Source organism: Aplidium turbinatum, chromosome 14 (genome assembly GCF_918807975.1).
Source record: "Aplidium turbinatum chromosome 14, kaAplTurb1.1, whole genome shotgun sequence".
NCBI lineage: Eukaryota > Metazoa > Chordata > Ascidiacea > Aplousobranchia > Polyclinidae > Aplidium > Aplidium turbinatum.
The window spans coordinates 6,360,629-6,384,642 of NC_137485.1; the positions used below are offsets into that span (position 1 = coordinate 6,360,629).

Sequence of the window (24,014 nt, forward strand, 5' to 3'; positions counted from 1 at the left end):
GCTTTGCAAACAACACATTGACCAGTGAACGCATGCCCCTCGAAGGCTTGGGATGCAGCTCGCCAAGCATATATCCGTTTGGTCGGCCATGTCGACCCACAGGAACTATAGTTGGACGTTGAATGAACAATGTTTCTATATGCTGTGCAGCTAATGCTTGCATGAGGCTATGTGTGCAAGGGTTAGTGGTTGGATTTGGATGTTAAGCCTCCATGGAAGCAAAACATTGTGTAATTAGGAGCATATATGCAGCTATTTATGACATTTTCCTCGATAGTTAACGTAATAACAAGCATATTTGTCAGACTTGAGACAAGATTTTCCACTTCCAGTACAATCCTCTGGAAGTTCCTGCAAGTATTTATTACTTGATCCATGCAAACAATTTGTTTCAATACCGATCCTTAGAACACACACTAATATTAGCATCTGGTTCTTCTTTATGATGCAAATATGTATCAGATTTATTGAATTGACTAATAAAACTTTTCTGTTTTTTGTGAACCACCCAGCAAACTGTCCACTCAGGACGAGACAGATTTATTGAAATCTGAATAACAATTTAAATAATAATCCAGGAATTGATTTATGTTGATTCATATTAAAGGGTTTGATATACAATTTTAATCAAAGATTAATTATTGTGAGGTTATAACGTGTTCTCAACTTTAGAAAATACCACAAATTAAAACTACTCCTATAAACAACTCCTGTCCTGAAAAACAAATGATGAAGAGTTATTAAAAGCAATAAAAAAGGAATATTCAAATAAAAAGAAATTCAAAACTAACAAATGAACAGTCGAAATTTCATTGTGAAAAATAGAATGCACAGTTGCATACAAAATAATCCCGATCAAACAAAAACAGCTCTTAATATTCATTAACCAAAAACAATGGGAATCACAGAACGCATTTTATGACTTTACCCTCCAGTGAATTATCTTATGATGTTTCAAATAGGCAAGACGCGAAAACGCTTTTTTACATACATTACATTTATATGGCTTTTTACCAGTGTGAATGAGCACATGCTTTTTCAGGTGACCGACCTGTGCAAACGATTTTTTAAACATGTCACATTTATATGGCTTTTCACCAGTGTGAATTCGCATATATGACCTTTCAGGCTACTGACCAGTGCAAAATATTTCTCACATACGTCACATTTATATGGCTTTTCACCAGTGTGAATATGCATATGATCTTTCAGGTGACCGACCAATGAAAACGATTTCTTACACGTCACATTTATATGGCTTTTCACCAGTGTGAGTTCGCATATGACCTTTCAGTTGACTGACCTGTGTATACGATTTCTCACATACGTCACATTTATATGGCTTTTCACCAGTGTGAATTCGCATATGACCGTTCAGGCTATTGAACAGTGCAAACGATTTCTTACATACGTCACATTTATATGGCTTTTCACCAGTGTGAATTCGCATATGACCTTTCAGGTGGCCGACCCGTGCAAACGATTTCTCACACACGTCACATTTATATGGCTTTTCACCAGTGTGTATTCACATATGACGTTTCAGGTCACCGACCCGTGCAAACGATTTCTCACACACGTCACATTTATATGGCTTTTCACCAGTGTGTATTCACATATGACGTTTCAGGTCACCGACCCGTGCAAACGATTTCTCACACACGTCACATTTATATGGCTTTTCACTAGTGTGAATATTCATATGCTGTTTCAGGTACCTGACTTGTGCAAACGATTTCTTACACATGTCACATTTGTATGGCTTTTCACCAGTGTGAATCATCTTATGCCGATTTAAACTACTACGTTGTGGAAATGATTTTTCACATAAATCACAGTTGTATGGATTTTCGCCAGTGTGACTTCTCTCATGAATTTTCAATTTCACCACTTGTTCTTGGTTATTGATTCCATATGGTTCACAATCTTCAAGTATTTCAAGCTTTACCAGTATTGCTTCACTTTGATTCATGGTAAAAGGTGAAGTGAATTGTTGATTTGAATTAGTGGTACATTAGCGATGGTTGACCAAACAAAAGACTTACAAAGTATGAAAAATATTGCAGGATAAACAGCCTATAACCTGAAACACAGGTAACAAACTGTGAAAAATTCAATATTGGTAAACAGTGCAAATTGTCGAATACTTATCTCCAAAATTATCGCATGTTAAATTCTATATCCATAAAAGCACAAACCATGCGCACAAAAGTGACATCTTGAAAAGTAATAATTATACTACACAACCTTTTAATGAAAGCACAGTCTTTTATTTCCATGTTACACAAACTAATATAATTGAATAAAACATGTATATAAAACATAGTTACATAACATATATAACACATTTAATAAAACAGTTAACATAACAGTTACATTAAACAGTTACATAAAACATATATAATTGAACTATAGCTGAAGAGAAGATTTTACACACATCACAGAAGAAAACTTTTTCACAAAAATGAAACGTCAACTTAAAATAATGTGGAAAGGATTTACAACATATATATACATAGGCGTCGAAATAGGGTAGGCCGGGTGAAACGAGGGTGGGCAAAATATGTTTCGCCCACCATCTTTTTATGACACTTACTGTATGAAGTGTTTGTTACAATTATTTCCGTATTTCTTAAACGCTGGACTGTCCAACCAACTGCAGCGCAACTTCTTGTTTTACGCTATGTCTCTCGCTAGGTATCCGACAGAACAAAGCAATTCCGCAACAACGCTGCGTGGAAAAAATGCGGTACTCACTGCATTGTTGTTGCTACGGCAACTGTCACAGCTGGCAATTCCTGGTGAGAGAAAGCCACGTTTGATCTTTTCTCCGAATTTGCGTCGGCAATTTGATCTTTTCTCCGAATGGTCTCACTTTCGTTACGTCACAATCAAACTTCAGTTTCCGGTCAGCGTAAGGGAATGTGAATATGACATCATAATGAGCATGACAATAAAATAAACGATACAAACTAAAGACGTATCAATACAATCGCAATCAAAATGCGGCAAATCCGAAGGCGCCACTTTAAAGATAGCAGGTCATGAGTCACGCGCTTTTTAGGTCGCAAACGAAAACATAAAAGAAGTTTGTTTAGTTTAGCAGCGCTCATAAGATCGCAAGATGCAAGAAAGAAAACATCCAACCTATTAAAGCTTAATTGCTGCAGCGACGCTAAACGCAGTCTTTGTGAGAAAGACTAACACACTTTCCGAAATTAGCGTCGGCAATTGTAAGGACCACAAGATTACAAGAAAAACCTAATTTTCTTACACTACACCAGACTAGGATGTTGATTCAATCTTACTATTGCTGGATGTTTTATTTGGGTTACCTCCTATTTCGCCGGCGCTTAGACACGTGCCCAGCTGGGAAAATCTTTTATAAATATCACCCTATTTGCATTGATTTAACTCCAGTAGACGTCATATTATTGCAAGCATCTACTCCTTGTTGCGCTTCGTTTTCCGTTATCTCGTCCAGCTGATACAGCATTTGATGATACCGATTCTGACTAGTTCACCAAACAGACTTTGTGTTGCTCGCAGTGTCTCAATTGTGCCGAAATTATGTTGGCTTATAAGCTTACATAAATCGAGGCGATCTTCTCGCAGGGAGCTATTACTATGTTACCTGTACCTGGTTGAGCAATTACCGTTATTTTATGATAATTCAAGGTCGCTAGATGTCGAATTAACGTAAAACAAACGTAAATTTCTTATTGGGCGAATATATGAGCAAATGTTGTTACGCAATATAACTCGACGGAAAAATTAAATCGATTTGTGCTGACTTGAATGTTGAATCAACCCAAAATTAACTTACTTTCCCCTCCTGTGAGTTTTTTAACGTGAATTATGGGTCTGCTACTATTCGGCGAGTCCGATTCGGCGAGTCCGATTCGACTAGTCCGATTCGGCGAGTTCCCTATTCGGCGAGAGCCTTTTTCGGCGAGTGCCCTATTCGGCGAGTTTTTGAAATTTGTGAAAGGAAATTATCGGATACCGTAGCGTAATTACAATTGCCGTTTTTACATCGTTTTAACGTCGCTAAACGTTGAAATCGTGCAGAAAGGAATAAAAATTAAATGTTTAAACTATTAAATTACAATTCGTCATGTCAGTTCAGTTGTTTTTATTTCTGACCATCATATGAAAAACAATACACGTCAACATAGCAAAGGCGTAGAAAAAGGTAGAAGCGACAAAACACGAACGTTGAAACGTGCTTGTGACCGAAGTAAGTTATTGAGTTGAAAGAAACATACGCGCCGACTTCCAGGGGGCGGCGCCCCCCGTAAATTTATGGTTGAAGGGCAACAAAAATGGTGATGACAAGTGGTGTTTCAAAGATAAAACACTTCGTGAAAGAGATTTAGATAATTTAAACGGTCTTAAAGAATGCCGAAAGCAAGAAAAGCCTACGTTGCTCTTGCCCGCAAAACAGCAGCTGATCGCATGGCTTTCTCATACGGTATGGAAGTTTCAAAGTAGATGGTAGAGTAACTTGCACTGCTGGAATAGTCACGTAACTATTCACTGCAATATTAAGTAAACCAGCTAAATTAGACGCGCTATTTTCAACGAGGCCTTCCCGCTGTGAGACAATTATGATTCAACAGAACGCATTGTTTTCTTCGCAATGTGTGAGAATTAAATCGAAAACCGATAAAAGAAAAGGTGTTTAATGGTCTTGGTCGCAGATATTGCCTGCATTAACGACGTCTCTTACCGCTATTATCACCTAGCTAACCTGACATCATTGTTTTATGCGGCCGCTAAGGTTTGACATCGACTTCAACGATCATGGAATGTTACGTGAAAATAATAACGATTATATCCTACACGCAAAAATAAAAAAATGATCTCCTCTTTCTGTTTTGTCTCGTGAGCTTTGCATATTGCTCAACAAGTGCATAAAGTTTAGAATTGACAAGAAATCATTGAATTTGAAAATTAAGTTTGAATCACTGCAAATAAACGTATTCAAAAGTTTTACTTAGGCCGACGCGATTTCACACTTACGTAATCTACATCGACAATGATTTTTAGTGCGTTCATTTTGAAAATTGCCGAGCTGGAGACAACAGCTTGTCCCGTGTTAGTTGAACTTGTCTTTTTGAGGTGAAAATCACTTGCGAACATCTCGACCTTTACTCGAGTCTAGGCCACGCTCGAGTATAGCCTACTGTATTCAATAAAAGACTATAAAGACTTTCGATAAAAAACAGAAGAGAAAACACTTCGCAGTTGTTAACGCTTTGAAAGTAATTAGCGAAACGAGGTTAATAAAACTGATAGCGGGTTTTCACTCTGCTTGAGATCATGATTTTTTGCGTTTTATTTCGATAACTTCACTGTCTTGATCGTTGTTATTCACTCGCACGAAAAGGAAATGAATCGGCTTGTTTTCCAACAGTTCCAATTATGAGCTAACAATATCAAAATTTTTACGACTAGGCGTACTGCATGCGTAAAACTAATCCTTTCAAGCAGCGCTTCTAATAAATTCAGTTTGGGACCTATTTGTTAATATAAACAAGACACTAAGCTTAATCAAAGACTATTTTAATTGAGTAAAATAGCGTTATGGTTATGACGTCATCACCTTTCTCGCCCCCCAAGGTTTTTTGAAAAGTCGGCGCCTATGGAAAGAAATTTGGCACGGTCGCAACACCTTCAGAAAAATTTAAGATATGAAGGGAAAATAAAATAAAGAAAATGTTACAAAAAAAAATAAAATAAATTTTGTTTATGTCTATAAGTTAGTACTTTTGAATAGTTAAAATGATTAGTTTGGATCAACAAATGTGTGGCCTACAGCTTGGATTGAAAGGAAATTATCGGGTACCGTAGCCTAGTTATCCCGACCAGCAAAAATTTGTTCCAAGAACACAGTTCATTTTTACATTGTAGTAACAGAATGAAAAGGCTAACCAAATGTGTGGCCTATCGTGTTAACGTCGCTAAACGTTGAAATCGAGTAGAAAAGGGAGCTTTTGCTGACTAGGATACTTTGAAACTGAGAAACATTCACAGAAGCCTTTCGATTTGTTCCAAGAACCCAGTTAGCCTAACAGTTCATTTTTACATTGTAGTAACAGAATAAAAAGGCTAACCAAATGTGTGGCCTACTGTAGGCCGCCTACAGCTTGGATTGAAAGGAAATTATCGGGTGCCGTAGCCCAGTTATCCCGACCAGCAAAAATTGCCGTTTTTACATCGTTTTAACGTCGCTAAATGTTGAAATCGTGTAGAAAAGAGAACTTTGCTGACTAGGATACGTTGAAGCTGAGAAACATTCACAGAAGCCTTTCGAATTGTTCCAAGAACCCATTTAGCATAACATTTCATTTGTACATTGATTCAACGTCTGGATACATTATCTTAAAAATGCAACGTATCGTAGGGCTTCTGTGAATGTTTTTCAGTTTCAACGTATCCTAGTCAGCAAAGTTTTCTTTTCTACACGATTTCAACGTTTAGCGACGTTAAAACGATAGGCCACACATTTGGTTAGCCTTTTTATTCTGTTACTGCAATGTAAAAATGAACTGTTAGGCTAACTGGGTTCTTGGAACAAATTTTTGCTGGTCGGGATAACTAGGCTACGGTACCCGATAATTTCCTTTCAATCTAAGCTGTAGGTCACACATTTGTTGATCCAAACTAATCATTTTAACTATTCAAAAGTACTAACTTATAGACATAAACATGATTTTTTTTGTAACATTGTCTTTGTTTTATTTACCCTTCATATCTTAAATTTTTCCGAAGGTGTTGCGACCGTGCCAAATTTCTTTCAACTCAATAACTTACTTCGGTCACAAGCACGTTTTAACTTCGCGTTTTGTCGCTTCTACATTTTTCTCGACCTTTGCTATGTTGACGTGTATTGTTTTTGATATGATGGTCAGAAATAAAACTAACTGAACTGATATGACGAATTTTAATTTAATAGTTCAAACATTTTATTTTTATTCCTTTCTGCACGATTTCAACGTTTAGCGACGTTAAAACGATGTAAAAACGGCAATTGTAATTAGGCTACGGTACCCGATAATTTCCTTTTAAAAATTTCAAAAACTCGCCGAATAGGGCACTCGCCGAAAAAGGCTCTCGCCGAATAGGGAACTCGCCGAATCGGACTAGTCGAATCGGACTCGCCGAATCGGACTCGCCGAAACGGGCCATTCCGTGAATTATCGTAACAGCGTGCGTGTCGCGTTGCTCGCTTTATCACTACTTTTGGTATTATTACATCACAACAAATCAAACAATGCGTTCGTAATAGACTACTCTAGTAAATTTTTCGCTTCTCGTTTTACATGTTTTAGTACAATCTTTTCCTACTAAATATTCACAGTAATTGCCGAGGCAATTTCAAATTTTGCCATTTGGCCTCGGCAACGTTTTTGCCGAAGTAAAAATATGCTCATTTCGAAGACTGAACCATTGCGAATTCGCAAACATAGACATTCAATGAAATCTGTTTGAAAACTCTCGCCCACCCAGAATTCTTCTCTTCTAAGAAAAAATCGACGCCTATGTATACATACATCACACATGTGTAGTTTTTTTGCTAACAATGATGTGAAATCAAACGTTATTGAGTCTCTGCTTATCGACTTTTTGTCAAATTTGTTGAAACAGTTTCAGTAGCATTTTCTTCCAGAATTGGACAATACCAAATTAGATTGCATTCAAAACCCATTTGCAATGCTAAAACAAAGTAGACTGCCAAATACCTCTTTCCTAACTCTTAGGAAGAACTTGCTGGTGTAATTTCTGACTCTAAGTTGTGGCTTGAAGTTTCTGGAATAAACCTTCACACCGTTTTGGCTTGCTGTTAGAGCGGAATATCCATCATTTTCTGACTCAACAGTAACAGCATTCCTGTCGCTTGTATCACCGTATCTGTGCGGGTCAGCGTTTTCAACGTTGACAGCAATCAAAGCAAAATACCGTTCCCGCCTACAAAACATTAACACTGCCTTGAAGCTAGCATAAAAAAATATTTAGTCACGGCTGTACTTACCTTGCAGCCAGGGCTTTAGACTAGAGTCAGAGGGATTTTGGCGTGTCCGGAGACGGAGTCGTAAACAAAGGCCTAGTCCACGATTTACTGCACCGAGGAGACCTATCATAGTAAATTATTTCCTATCTGAAAATTATCGCAATAGACATAGGCTTTTAAACTGCTTTAGCTGCATACAGAAAATTTCTTCAGTGTTATGTTGCATTTATGGCATTTTGTCATAATCAAGACAGAAAAGTGTTAAGGAACATCAAACCGAATGTTTCTGGAACAGCTTTCAAATAGTCCAACTAATCAGCTAGGATCTACATTTAATGATCTATATCAAAAATGAATGTCAGGAAATACGTGAATTCAAAAAGGGCCCAATTCCACTTTTTTTCAAATTGCACTTTTTGTGTTTTTCCGATTCCTTTCGGTTGATGGAACCTTAAGCACCAACGTAAATTGTGTGACGTCATAATTGGTAGGCGTTGTGTTCTTAGTTCTGTGTTCAGAGTAGTCATTCCTTAGTTGCACCTAGTACAGTTGACACGTTATATATGTTCTCTCTCTCTCCTTTTTGTTAGCATGGTGGCAGAGGTGGGATTCGAACCCACGCCGTCGAAATGATTGGTGAACTTTGATGAAGACAACAAAAACAAACCAGACGTAGTTTTGAAAAAGATTGAAGAATATTGCCTTCGTAAACATGCGGTGACAACAAGGGCAAGATTGGGCTGGGCAAAGTTCAGGGAATGTGGGGAAATGTTGCATGGTAGAAAATTTTCACTAAGGATGAAAGGAAAAGTATATCGGAGCTGTGTGCGGCCTGCAATGCTATATGGTAGCGAGACATGGGTATTGAGAGAGAGTGAACTGGCAATCCTGAGAAGAACGGAAAGGTCAATGGTGAGAGCAATGTGTGGGGTGAAAACGAGAAGAGAAAAAAGGACTGAAGAATTGTTGGATATGCTAGAGATGAGAGAGACCATAGACCAACTGGCAAGGGCAAATGGAGTAAGATGGTATGGACATGTGATAAGGAGAGAGGAAGGAAGTTTTCTTAGAAAGGCACTACATCAAAAGGTGGATGGAAAGAGGAAACGCGGTCGTCCAAGAAGAACGTGGAAACAACAAGTGAAGGATGAATTTTAAAAAGTCAGACTGAAGGAGGAAGATGCAAGGGACAAGGTGAAATGGAGAAAAGAGATTAAAACAATTGCTGCGCGGAAACAATCGGCCACCCCCACTAGTGGGGAACAAACCGAGGATGGATTATGATAATGATGAAACAGAACTCAGTCACGGAAAGTTATAGATTTTGGAAAGTGCAATATCAACAGCCTTTCGAGTTTGACACATTCTTTAAAACTGAACTCAGACAACGAACTGAAGGATGTAACTTCCGAGAAGCAGACAGAATGATTAGGAACAAAATTGATTTTTCTATTCCAGACAAATTACAACAAGTTTTGTTAAGAGATCCGTATTTAAATTTAGAAAAAACTATTCAATTATGTGGGTTGGACGAAACGTCACAAAAACAATTATTTGACCGTACGTATTTAATCATCACGAGTGATGGACTGATGGTGCCACTTACAAGAGAAACAAAGTTCATGTGCGCTCTAATCATTGTGGAAAAAACGTGTGATGAATCTTCGTATTATTACTAGGACCACTTAGGGAACGTTCAAATATTATGTAACGCTTTTTTTTCGAATTTTTGACCCCCCCTTTCCCATGTAACGCCAACGTAATGCTTTTTTTAATCCCCCCTCCCCCATGTAACGCTTTTTCACTACAAATTCAGCACAAAAAACTACCATTCCGTACTCGAAAGCGTTACGTAACGTTTTGCTTGAACCCCCTCCCCCCGATGTGACGCTAACGTAACGCTTTGCATAAACCCCCCCCTCCTCCACGAAGGCGTTACGTAATATTTGAACGTTCCCTTACCAGAAGCCAGTCAACATGGTGAGCCTTGCAGCCACAACAACATGAACAGCAGGTGGAGTCTGTCCGAGAGCGTCCTCGGAGAAGCCGAAATCACAACGAAAAAACAATATATGATAAACATAGCAGAGGTCTAGAAAAAGGTAGAAGCGACAAAACGTGGCCTTTAAAACGTGCATGATACCAAAGCAGGACAATTAGTTTAAAATATGGCACGGTCGCAACACCTTAATAAATTTTTTTACAAATTTAGAAAACAAAGAGAGGGAAAAAAAGGCTAGTGATTTTTTTTAACAATTTATGAATAAAAAAATGAACAAAAAAATAACAAGACAAAAAGAAAGTTGCTATGTTGATCGACCTTGGTGGGTTATCAAAAGTGTTGATGGTCTTGTAGGGAACACTCTTGATGCGTTAGCTCATCTTGTAAAGCAAGGTAGGCAAAGAAAACCCCTGAAAGAAATTCTACCACGGGCAACGCCATTGCAAACGATTTCTTACACATGTCACATTTATATATATGGCTTTTCACCAGTGTGAATTTGCATATGATCTTTCAGGTGACCGACCAATGTAAACGATTTCTTACACATGTCACATTTATATGCCTTTTCACCAGTGTGAAACATCTTATGCCAAACTACTATGTTGTGGAAATGATTTTTCAAATAAATCACACTTGTATGGTTTTTGACTAGTGTGATTTCTCTTATGAATCTTCAATTTCAAAACTTGTTCATGGTTATTGATTCCATATGGTTCACAATCTTCAAGTACTTCAAGATTCACTGGAATTGCTTCGCTTTGATGCATGTTAAAAGGTGAGGTGAATAATTAATTTGAATTATTGATGCATTAGTTGACCAAACAAAATCAGTTGTTACAAATACGGAATATATTACAGGGTATACAACGTATAACCTGACACACAATAGCTGCAAAAATTAAAGTAATAAACTCTGAACAGTTTAATACCGTAATGGTTAAGAGTAGGAACACTCATATTCAAAAGCAACACAACTTAACATTCTATATTCATGAAAGCACTAAGAACACACACAAAAGTATAATCCGACCAAATATTATTTCACAAATTTTCAAAAGCGAAAGCACGATCTTTCATTTCCATGACGCACCAACTAGTACAATATAAAAAAAATACCCTATAATCTTTCAGTGGCTTATCACACCAATACAAGTTATGTGTGCCACTGTGCCTACAAAACCTTTCATTTGTAAACTAAGTTGTTTCATCATTTGCATTGATGCGTTTTTTTTACGTAAGTGAAATAACAGGCTCTCAAATAAAAAATAACAAAAACATATCTTTCGCAATTACATGACATTTAACGAGAATGATTCATTAATGGCTTCCTTGAATAACAAAAACTTGTTAGAAATCCTGCTGCCTTGCAGGAAATACTTTTTTAAGTAAAGGCTAGGCCCACCGCCAATAACTGTGGTTAGCGTCAGGAAGGGCATCCGGCTGGAAAATCTATGCTCCAAAATATTATTATTTAAATGATGATGATGAAAATAGTATTTGATCGAGGTGGGCAACTGGGCATCCACTATTTCAACCCGTTAAGTGGGTAATTATATTTTTGCAACTTGCATCACACTGTGAAAAAAGGAGCGTTCTTCTCGGCTATCAGCTGAAGCCTGAGCACTCAACAGCCCAGCGAGCGATTGCCATTCGCTAACCATAACGGTGTAGCTTCCACGCTAGCCATTTAGACCATCCAGTGAACTATTTGTTTCTCGGAAGCCGATTGTTTGCAAGAATTGACAGTGATAGGCACCATGCTTTGTCCATGAAGCTGGGATCGTCAGTATCGCACCACTAATTCTTGCCACAAAGGTGCGAAACACGGTGTCTATCGCTGTCAATGCTTGCTACAATCGGCTGCCGAGAAACATATTGTGTCACAGTGGTTATTTCATTTGGTGACTTCAGCATTTTTCGTCGCATTGGTACTTCATAGAGTATTGGTAAGCCCCCAGTATCGTATTTTGCTTATTTGTTGTTTTGGCTACTGCAGAGAAGACGATATTGTCCTATTGTTTTCTAATGTAATTGCATCATCACTGCATTATTTCCATCAGATTGTCATTGGAAACAATGTTCCGTGGTTTGTTCATAGCGCTGTAAAGCAGGGTTGTGGAATCATACTTGGAAGGATTTTGGCATATCTGGAGTCGGAGTGCTCAAAAAAAGGCCAACTCCGACTTGATACAAAACAGTGAACAATGAAATTTGTGCTTGCAATATTTTTTCAAAGTATTGTTTTTTGTTCTTTGTATTGCACTATAAAACGTAACCAAAAATTAAAAGTGTTTCTTCTTGTGAGTTTTCGTGAAAGTCGCCATTTCAATGTCGATTTTAACTTAAAGGTGCACTGCAACGAAAATACGTATATAGCTGATGTATTCATACATCTTTATGAAAAAAAGCGATTTGTAACAATAAAATTTCTTTTGGGTATGTCATTACCATGTCTTTTGGTTATGTCATTGGACGCAAAAGGCGTTTATTCAGATGGAAGATGGTTTATCTGGTGCAATGGACATAAAACGTGGAGTTCGCCAGGGATGTATACTATCTCCATGTCCATTCAACCTGTATACTGAAATGATTTTCAGACAGATTGATGGAATGGAGGGTATCAGCATAGGGTCCACGTCTTTTAGGCGCTGGTCTCATAGGCGCGCACACTGTGGCGTCTAGATATTTAGGTGCGAAGCACTGTGGCGCCCGGTCATTTAGGTGCTATTGCTAGTCAGGTTTTTTGTAAATTGTATCAGCTTGGCAGGTAGGAGTGTAGGGCAATTTTGTTAATGCGTGTGCGTTGTTGGTCATGGTTTCAGTGAGTGAAGTTGCTTAAACCGGCAATGCTTTTTCACACAAAATGTTATATTTAACAGAAAAAATATATGGGTGAAGCTGCTTAAACCGAGAATGCTTTTCACACAAAATGTTATATTGAACAGAAAAATATGTCATGGCTTCCGTGAGTGAAGCTGCTTAAACCGGCAATGATTTTCATATGAAATGTTATATTGAACAGAAAAATACGTTGTTTTGTTAATGCGTGTGCGTTGTTGGTCATGGCTTCAGTGAGTGAAGCTGCTTAAACCGGCAATGCTTCTTCACACAAAACGTTATATTAAACAGAAAAATATATGGGTGAAGCTGCTTAAACCGGTAATGCTTTTCACACAAGTTGTGTGAAAAGCATTGCCGGTTTAAGCAGCTTCACTCACGGAAGCCATTATATAATTTTCTGGCAAGCTGCCACTCTGATACAATCTACAGACTTTACTAGCAATAGCACCTAAATGACCGGGCGCCACAGTGCTCCGCACTGTAGGATTTCTTTGTGGGGTTTTCTTTGCCTGCCTTGCTCTTTGCTATGAGCTAAACGCATCAAGACGTGTTCCCCTTACGACCATCAGCACTCTTGATAACGCACCATGGCCGATCTTCATAGCAACTGTCCATACAAATCTTCAATATATCAGCTAAAGTTATGTAGGCTAATAAAGTTATAGCCTATAGGCTATATGTTTATTTGTTTTGTAACATTTTTTATTTTTTTAATTTTCCCTTTATATCTTAAATTTTTCTGAAGGTGTTGCGACCGTGCCAAATTTTTTTCAACTCAATAACTTACTTCGATCACAAGCACGTTTTAACGTTCGCGTTTTGTCGCTTCTACCTTTTTCTTGACCTTTGCTATGTTGATGTGTATTGTGTTGATATGATGGTCAGAAATAAAAAAACAACTGAACTGAACTGAACTGAACCTAAATATCCAGACGCCACAGTGTGCGCGCCTATTAGACCAGCGCCTAACTGTCAGCGCCTAAAAGACTTGCTCCCTCAGCATAGGAGGTATGAATATATCCAACCTACGGTATGCAGATGATACTGTTTTATTGGCGGAATCAGCAGAATCTCTCCAAACAATAATAGAAAAAGTGAACAATATAGGAAAAGAATATAACATGAAAATCAACACAAACAAGACGAAAACAATGATTATTACAAGAAAAGAAAATGTTCCAAGTGTAAATATGCTATTGATGGAATACTGGTCGATCAAGTCAAAAGCTTTACCTATCTGGGACACACAACAACTGAAAATGGCAGATGTGATACGGAAATATTGAGACAAATAGAAATAGCAAGAAACAACTTCGTAAAAATGAAAAAGACATTAACAACATGCAAAATTAACATCAACACTCGAAAACGAATTATGAAATGTTATATCTGGACTACGTTACTTTACAATGCAGAAACATGGACACTGTCATCACAAATGGTTAAACGACTTGAGGCATTTGAAATGTGGATTTATAGAAGAATGCTTAAAATTTCATGGAAGGATAAAATCACAAACAAAGATGTACTATCCAGAATACAAACCAACATGGAAATTCTACCAACAATTAAATCAAGAAAATTGAAATATTTTGGCCACATGATTCGCAATAATTCTATTGAAAGACAACTACTAGAAGGAAAAATGAACGGCAAACGAAATGGGGGAAGACCACCAAGAATTTGGACTAATGATATTGAAGACTGGTCAGGACTTAATTACAAAACTGCAGTAAAAAAATCTCACAAGAGAGAAACGTGGCGTCTCATTGCCTCCAACCTTCGACGAGAGGAAGGAACTTAATGATGATGATGTCATTACCTCAAAAATCTAAAAAAAGGGATATTGATTTAAAGCAGTGGTTCCCAACCTTTTTGTTGTCATGGACCCCTTTAGATAAATTATTAATTCTGCGGACCCCTACCTGAATTTTGCCTGAAACTCAATTAACATACTATTGACTATTGTAATAATTATTAATTATGCTACTCAACTACTGTACATACTGTGTCATATTGCATTGCCGCTATGACTACTGTGGCAAATATTAGGTTAAACAGTTGCTCAAATAAGAAAATGAATGAATTGTTCAAGACATGTCAGCAGTATTTGAATAATGAATATTAAGGTGACACAAAGCGCCATGTCAAAACTTTTTCAACGTAAGCAAATTTAATGAGAAGGCTGTTGTTGCCTTTCCTGAACTAATCGACTGAACTGTGGTTGGGTTTTGACAATGCAACACGAATGTCATCTTCAACGTCCAGGCGATTTCGATGTTTAGTTTTTATAGTAACAAGAGCTGAGAATCTTGCCTAAGTGGTTATGAATGGTAACAAAACAATAATCGCTTACTTTGCCAAGAATGGGTAGGTTTGCAGTGGTGAGTACCAAAATTCTTCCACAGTTTTTTAATGAAATTCAATGCGTAATAACTCTTTTGATCTCAAATCAATTAGGTCATCTTTACTGAGATCGTCATCGCCAATGTTGTTCAAGTCAAAAAGAAAAAGATTTCGAATCCATGTTTCAACTTCGTTCGGCAGGTGTTCTAAAAATAACGTTGAAATGAGATTTGCAAGGTTTCCAAGTGTGCGAACAATTTGAGTACATTCTCTTTGAGTTTCATCCACCAAGATGAGATCTTCTAACATTGGAAAGTTAGCGTAATTACCTGCTTCCAATCTGCGTTTCCAAACCGGCAACTTGGCTAAAAACCTTTCAGTTTTTCAGCTGCATCAATTATGGTCACACATGGTCCTTGAATGCCACGATTAACATTGTTAATATGACCAAAATATCGGCTAAGTAGGCCATACCGTATAGAAACTTTTACTCTCAAACAATTTTGAGAGGGTGAAGGATGAATTTAAAAAAGTCGGACTGAAGGAGGAAGACGCAAGGGACAGAGTGAAATGGAGAAAAGAGATTAAAACAATTGCTGCGCGGAAACAATCGGCCACCCCCACTAGTGGGGAACAAACCGACGATGGATTATGATGATGATGATGACTTCCTTTTGCCTTCAAAAAAGTTGATACCTCATTTTTTAGCTGCTGCAGTCATTTTAAAACTTCTCCTCTAAATCAGGGCTTCCCAAACGTTTTTGCTCGCGACCCCTTTTAGTCTCCTAAAATGTTTCGCCGCCCCTTACGATTAAAACGACGAACAGAGCGAAATATACATTTGTGATATTTATTGAAAAGCTTAAATCTAACGAAAACCAAAAACAATTTATCGTACTCAGTTCAGTTTGTTTTTATTTATTTCTGACCATAACACGGCAGCCTATGAGTAGCCTACTGTTAACAAAACAAAAAAGCAAACGCATTTATTCAGTGTGATGGGTGGGAATGCCATCTGCTACCAGGCCCGGATTTAGGGGGGTGGCAGAGGGTGCAGGTGCCCCGGGACCTCGAATTTTAAGGGCCCCCCTACGTGGAAAAAATGTGATTTTGTGCTATTTTTTTCTTTCAACCTTTAAAGTTTCTGCAAAATGCTGTGCAGTGCTGGATAAATGCTACTGTAGACGTAGAGGTGTTTTTTTGCATGGGGGCCCCCCGATCTAAAAGTGCCCCGGCCCCCATCAGCTAAATCCGGCCCTGTCTGCTACCAAGCAAGTCCAGCCGTTGCTCAATGTTTGTTAATGCTGGTTTCAATGTTGCTTAGGCTGGATCGGTAGGCGAAGTGAGAACATTTCAGATAAATCATTTTGAAAATTTTGTTTCCAGATGTTCAATTTTTTGATAAACGCATCAACTTTAGATTTCAAAGCAAAATATTGATGTTTTCTCCTAGGAGGGAACAAATTAAATTCGTTTAGTTTTTTAAGCAAATCTAACATTTGGCATAATTTCAAAAGCTAGATGTTATTGCAGAAATGATGGACAAAGACTGAACTTTATTCTGTTGGAAAAACCACGATTTCATTTTTCAACGTGAATTGGCTAGCCATTTTAAAGCTTTGACTTTTGAAAGCCACCTCACTTCACAACGCAGTGAAAGAGTTTTTAACTCCGATTCCATTTCACCTCATACATTTTCAAAAATACGGCCAGCCCATTGAGTGCGCGACTCTTAATACAGTTAATAACTGTCATATCATCTCTCATAGAAGTGCTAATATGCAGTAGCCTACTTTGTGCAAATTGGTATACTTTCTGCGACCCCTGAAGTTCGTTACGCGACCCCCAGTTTGGGAAGCCCTGCTCTAGATAACCAAGGTACCTCAGAATGACACAAAAGTACTTCATAATCTGACTCTACTTCCTGACAGAGCGGTTTAAAAGTACGGTGGTTTACAGCTCTGATTTTGATGAAATTAACGACTTTCACGCAATTCGTCAGAATTTCTTTGAGACTTACTGGTAAAGTTTTGCTGCTAAGGCGTAACTGTGCAAAAAGCAAACAACCACGCGAGGAGCTTCGTTTTTTACTAAAGCTTGACAAATTTGCATTTAAAGAAAAAAATGAAAGTAAAAGATCGTTTTTCGTTTTTTTCTCAAAATTCATCAAGGTAATCACGGACCCTCAAATGCTTTCTCAAGGACCCCCAAGGGGTCCGCGGACCCCAGGTTGGGAGCCACTGATTTAAAGGATTCTGATTGGTCAAAAGCTTTGATGACGTAGTTGGTTGTTCAGTCAGAATTCAGAACCACTATTTTGTATACAAATAAACTATAAACAAGTGGGCTACAATTTCAGAGAACAATTTTATACCTGAGTTTTACGCGTTGAGGTGGTTTTTATATATGGCCCCCGGTTGTAGTTACTAAAGAATCGTGAAAGGGGCATTTCATCGTTTACCTCTGAATAATCAGACAAGCTTAAGAAATGGATCTCTGCGATGAAACTCAAAAACCCACCAGCCAAAAAGCACTGCCGTGTGTGCAGCGACCATTTTCTGGCCAGCGATTACACTGGTCTACAAAAAGAATTTTTTTTTTGCTCCATGAACTTTGAAGATTGATTTAGAGTAATTTTGGGGTGCTGAATCCGAATCTGACCTCAGATTTATCCTATCACGTCAGGTTTGTGAAATATGATAACAACAAATTGCTACTTTCGTCAAAAGTGGAAGATTTGGCTTTGCGTTTACCACCAACATATGCAGTGCTGTAACGAAAGGTTAGTGTTAGACAGGCCAAAACAGCCTAAATATGGTTACTGAACAAGCATTGCCATAGGCTTGCTTAAATCTTTGTGGTTTCATGCAAAACATTGACGGGGGGAAGGGGTCAGTTACACTTATAGCCTCCCTTTTAGCTTGTTATTACTGCCTTGTTAATAATGTTGCTTAGAAAACAAATTGGTATCAAAATTATAATTGGTAGGTGTATTTCAGCTACTTATGCACCACATGGCCTGGATTTCTGGATCTTGCACAATGTGTATGTGCAATAAACGCAACGTCAAATCTTCCACTTTTGACAAAAGTAACAATATGCTGTTATCATATCTCACAAACCTGACGTGATAGCATAAATCTGAGGTCATATTCGGATTCAGCAACCCAAAATTACTCTAAATCAGTTTTCAAAGTTCACAGAGCAAAAATCGTGTAGACCAGTGTTATCAGCGTGACAAGCAGAGCTACATGGCACCACATCCAAACATTTGCTCATCCCTGAAACAGTCCCTTCTGTGTTTGATTTGTCAAGGTATGTGAAAGCCACTGTTACTGCAGTGCCCACAAAACTTGCATTCTGTATTCAGGTATATCTTTTCAAAGCTGCCAACCTGGTTTATGCATTGGCAGGCTATGTCCGTTTTAGCTACCACGGCGTCAATCTCCTGGCAGCATTCATTTTCCATCATTGTTGGCATGATGGCACAATTTCCACACCTACACCATTTCAAATTTTCCATCCAACTGCTGTCGGAATCAAAGATTAATAATTGTGAAGTTAAAATGTGTTTTCAACTTTAGAAAATACCACAACTATGAACAACTCCTGTTCTGAAAAATAAAAAACAAATGATGAAGAGTTATTAAAAGCAATAAAAAGGATCATTCAAAAGAAAAGAAATTCAAACCTAACAAATGAACAGTCGAAATTTCATAGTGAAAAAAAGAATGCAAAGTTACATACAAAATAACCCCGATCAGACAAAAACATCTCTTAACATTCATTCACCAAAAACAGTGAGAATCACAAAATAACAAAACGTACTTTATGACTTTACCCTCCAGTGAAATATCTTATGACGTTTCAAATAGGTAACACGCGAAAACGCTTTTGCACATCTATACATTACATTTATAAGGCTTTTCACCAGTGTGAATGAGCACAAGCTATTTCAGGTGACCGACCTGTGCAAACCATTTCTTACACACGTCACATTTATATGGCTTTTCACCAGTGAAATTAAATTCCAAAAATAAAAACAGAAATTAAAAAAAAAGTTTGCAAAAAAACTCTCTTGGCAATAAAAAGCAGGTAACTACCAAGGTCTGGTTACTACAATGCTGTGTTATGACGTCCGTGTTTTGTCCACCTATTTCTAGACCTCTGCTAAGTTTGGCATAAGTTATACTGTTTGTCGTTATGATGGTCAGAAATAAAATTCAAAAATTAATTTCAAAAAATAAAATTCAAAACTGCTCAAGTATGCTACTTGAATAATGAGGCAGCTTTCTTTTGAATTTCCTATCTGGCCGGGTGACAATTGAAATTTGAAAATGACATACGCTTACAGTCGATCAATTACTCTAAAAATGATATGACATCTGGACAACACTGTGGCCTACAGTATTAACTCCAACTAAACTTAAGCAATGATATCCTTAAGCAGAAAACAAGCAAGAAGAGTTTATTTTTGCTTGAACATCTTTCACATTTCCAAACATGTTGGGTTGGAGCAATATGCCTGGCTTATTTTGAAGTCAAGATTTAGTTGGTCAAGCAAAAATACAAAAAACAATGCAAAAATACTAAAAATATCAGTAATTCAATTTTAGTATGAGTGAGAGGTGTAAACTTTGTAGATGTGACAACAAAACAACACAAATATATATTGCTTAAAACAGTGGTTCTCAACCTGTGGTACGCGGGAGTTTTCCAAGTGGTACTTTGCTATGCCACATTTTTGTTGCTCTCAGAAGGCACCAAATTCAGGGTCTGCTACTATTCGGTGAGTCCAATTCGGTGAGTTCCTAACCTCTAACCGTAACCCCAAACCCCTAACCTTAAAACGGCAATGATAATTAGGCTACGGTACCCCATACATTTAAAAAAAAATTTGAAAAAATCCCCCGTTAAAGGATCGGACTCACCGAATCGGACTCACCGAATCGGACTCACAAAATCAGACTCATCGAAACGGGCCATTCCGCCAAATTCAAAGTAATTTTTCAAATTTTTTTTCAATCTGCCAATCTCGGTAACCGGCCCGGCGTCAAGAGCCTCTACAACAGTGGTTCTCAACTGGGGGTCCACGGATCCTAAGGGGTCAGTGAAACGAATTCAGGGGTTCTGCGAAAGTTTCAGCATGATTGCTAAATTTAAACTTTGTTTATGTATTAGCCTGCAGTGATTCTCAAACTGTAAGTCGCAACGCACTTGTGCGTCGTTTGAAATTGCAAAGGACATTGCACAAACGTTTGGTTTCTAAAATAAAAAATATCATATAAATGACTTTTAAAACCTTTTAATAAGGCTATGTTCAACTTAATTCTTTTTAAGAGACAGCAGATTGTTGATCAATGATTTACTTGGAAATGCAAACTTTCGTCAGCAGTCTATCACCACTCACAGTTTTGCAATGACTGCGATTATAACGAATTAATATTGATTACAAATGAAAAAAGGGAGAAATTTTTCTCGAGTATTCTATTAACGTTTGATGAAATTTATATAAAAACATCAAATGAGCATATAAATTACTGATGTTTGATCTTGTGTGCCAACATTATAGCTCATAAGTCATAACATAGCTAATTTCGTCCATCTCATCAATCGTCAAGTGCTTTGCAAATTCAGCAAATTCTTGTAAGTGTGTTGCTTCGAAACTTATGTAACGTATGATTCCATAAAGAGACGCAATATACCAAAATTTCAAATAGAAATTTTTAGGGGTCCACGACCGCTTCGAAGGCACCAAAAGGGTCCACCAAGACAATAAGGTTGAGAAACATTGCTCTACGAGTATGCGAAACTACCAGGAGTAACCAATCAAGGCTTTGTCAGCCAGAGGATAAAGATTCAAAACCAACAAACAATCAAAATATCACAAGCCATCATCTATATTCATAGTAACAAGGTGGTATACAAAGTAATCCCAATCAAACAAAAAAATATCTTCATACCTATTCACCAAAAACAAAGCAGACAAAATGTAATAATAATAAATAAATTACAACAAATCAATCACATTCCTATAACTTTCCTCCAGAGTGTTTTTCCATCTTGTAACGATTCAAATTGCTAACACACGGAATCATTTTTTCACATAGGCCTACATCACATTTGGGTTTACTACTATTCGGTTAATCCGATTCGGTGAGTTCCTAACCCCTAACACCAAACCCTAAAACGGCAATGATAATTAGGGTATGGTACCCAATAATTTAAAAAAAAAAATTAAAAAATCACCAAATAAGGAATCGGACTCACCGAATTGGACTCACTGAATCGGACTCACCGAAATGGGCCATTCCGATCACATTTAGCCTATATGACTTTTCACCAGTGTGAATTCGCAAATGATCTTTCAGGTGACCAACCAATAAAAACGATTTCTTACACACGTCACATTTATATGGCTTTTCACCAGTGTGAATTTGCATATGACTTTTCAGGTTACTGACCAGCACAAACGATTTCTCACAAACATTACATGTATATGGCTTTTCATGAGTGTGAAGTCGCATATGAATTTTCAGGTGACTGACCTGCGCAAACGATTTCTTACACACGTCACATTTATATCGCTTTTCACCAGTGTGAATTCGCATATGATCTTTCAGGTGATTGGACTGTGTAAATAATTTCTTACACACATCACATTTATATGGTTTTTCGCCAGTGTGAATTCGCATATGAATTTTCAGGCTACCGACCTGGGCAAACGATTTTTCACACATGTCACATTTATATGGCTTTTCACCAGTGTGAATTCGCATATGACCTTTCAGGTGACCGACCCGTGAAAACAATTTCTCACACAAGTCACATTTATACGGCTTTTCACCAGTGTGAATTCGCATATGACCTTTCAGGTTACCGACCCGTGAAAACAATTTCTCACACATGTCACATTTATATGGCTTTTTACCAGTGTGAATTCGCATATGAATTTTCAGGTTACCGACCTGTGCAAACGATTTCTCGCACATCTCACATTTATATGGCTTTTCACCAGTGTGATTTCGCATATGACCTTTCAGGTGACCGACCTGTGAAAACGATTTCTCACACATGTCACATTTATATGGTTTTACACCAGTGTGAATTCGCATATGAATTTTCAGGCTACCGACCTGGGCAAACGATTTCTCACACATGTCACATTTATATGGCTTTTCACCAGTGTGAATTCGGATATGATCTTGTAGGTGATTGGACTGTGCAAATAATTTCTTACACACATCACATTTATATGGTTTTTCGCCAGTGTGAATTCGCATATGAATTTTCAGGCTACCGACCTGGGCAAACGATTTTTCACACATGTCACATTTATATGGCTTTTCACCAGTGTGAATTCGCATATGACCTTTCAGGTTACCGACCCGTGAAAACAATTTCTCACACAAGTCACATTTATACGACTTTTCACCAGTGTGAATTCGCATATGACCTTTCAGGTTACCGACCCGTGAAAACAATTTCTCACACAAGTCACATTTATATGGCTTTTCACCAGTGTGAATTCGCATATGACCTTTCAGGTTACCGACCCGTGAAAACAATTTCTCACACAAGTCACATTTATATGGCTTTTCACCAGTGTGAATTCGCATATGATCTTGCAGGTGACTGGACTGTGCAAACAATTTCTTACACACATCACATTTATATGGTTTTTGACCAGTGTGAATTCGCATATGACCTTTCAGGCCACCGATCCGTGAAAACGACTTTTTACACATGTCACATTTATATGGCTTTTCAACAGTGTGACTTTTCTCATGAATCTTCAATTTCACCACTTGTTCTTGGTTATTGATTCCATATGGTGCACAATCTTCAAGTACTTCAAGCTTTACTGGAATTGCTTCACTTTGACTCATGTTAAAAGGTGAATAATTAATTGATTTGAATTAGTAATGTGTTAGTTGACAAAACAAAATCAGTTGGTACAAATACAGAATATATTACAGGGTAAACAACATAAAACCTGGCACACAATAGCTGCAAATAGTAAAGCAATAAACTGCGAATTAGACCTCCCCAATCCCCGGACTTTTTTTTGTTTTCATCTATATTGTGACTTTTCTGCATGGGTTTTCAATGCTGATTTCAAAAATATGCATAAAATTTTTTTTCGATCAACGTCTGGGAAGTTATTTGCTGTTGCTTAGCAACAACTTTTCATAAAAATTACAAAAATCTCCTTTAAAACCCCTTTACTTTTAACCTAGTATCCTGATATCTAGATTATCTGAAAGCATTTCTTCTGCTGAAGAATTTAAAAAAAAAATTATTAAAATTGGACAATCGGTACCAGAGTTATGACCGTTTAAGTACCCAGATTATGCAGTCACGCATGACTGATTTTTGTTAATTTATTGCCAAATGATACTAGAAAAATGGTGAAAGTTGCTGTCAAGGGGTTTTTGGGGGTAAGGAGTTCAAAAAATATATTAAAAAGTGTCTCAGAGCAACAAAAAAAAAGTTATTAAAAAATTGATACGAACAGTCATGCATGAATGATTTTGTCGTAGTCGCTTCATTCCTACAACGAGATGTATTCCTTAGGCACCACAAACGTTAAATGCCTGGAGTCATATACAGTATAACGTGGAACCGATCATCTCAATGTAGCTAATATCTGGGTACCCATTGCACTTGATGTTAGAATACACGCTACATTGCTTGGAAAGAGCTCTGATCAAGTGCAAGATGGTCACAGTCCGCCACAATTTCAATAGCATCTCTTACCCAGCATAATGTAGTCTAATAACGGGCTTCCAACATATCTAAATC

At 37.6% G+C, this 24,014-nt stretch overlaps 1 protein-coding gene and 1 pseudogene across 2 annotated transcripts; both read right to left on the reverse strand.

Annotated features, from left to right (window-relative positions):
* Positions 1–1,115: 1,115 nt before the first annotated feature.
* On the reverse strand, positions 1,116–18,643 carry LOC145782795 (uncharacterized; annotated as a pseudogene). Its single transcript, XR_014290888.1, has 3 exons — positions 18,604–18,643; positions 7,749–7,974; positions 1,116–2,083 (listed from the first exon to the last, which is right to left on the reverse strand). The product of XR_014290888.1 is annotated as an uncharacterized LOC145782795 (transcript).
* A 184-nt stretch (positions 18,644–18,827) lies between these two features.
* Positions 18,828–22,918, reverse strand: LOC145782794 (uncharacterized). The gene has a single exon (XM_082594559.1). The coding sequence runs from the start codon at positions 22,910–22,912 to the stop codon at positions 21,476–21,478; it is 1,437 nt and encodes a 478-aa protein (XP_082450685.1). The 5' UTR covers positions 22,913–22,918; the 3' UTR covers positions 18,828–21,475.
* Between the last annotated feature and the right edge of the window lie 1,096 nt (positions 22,919–24,014).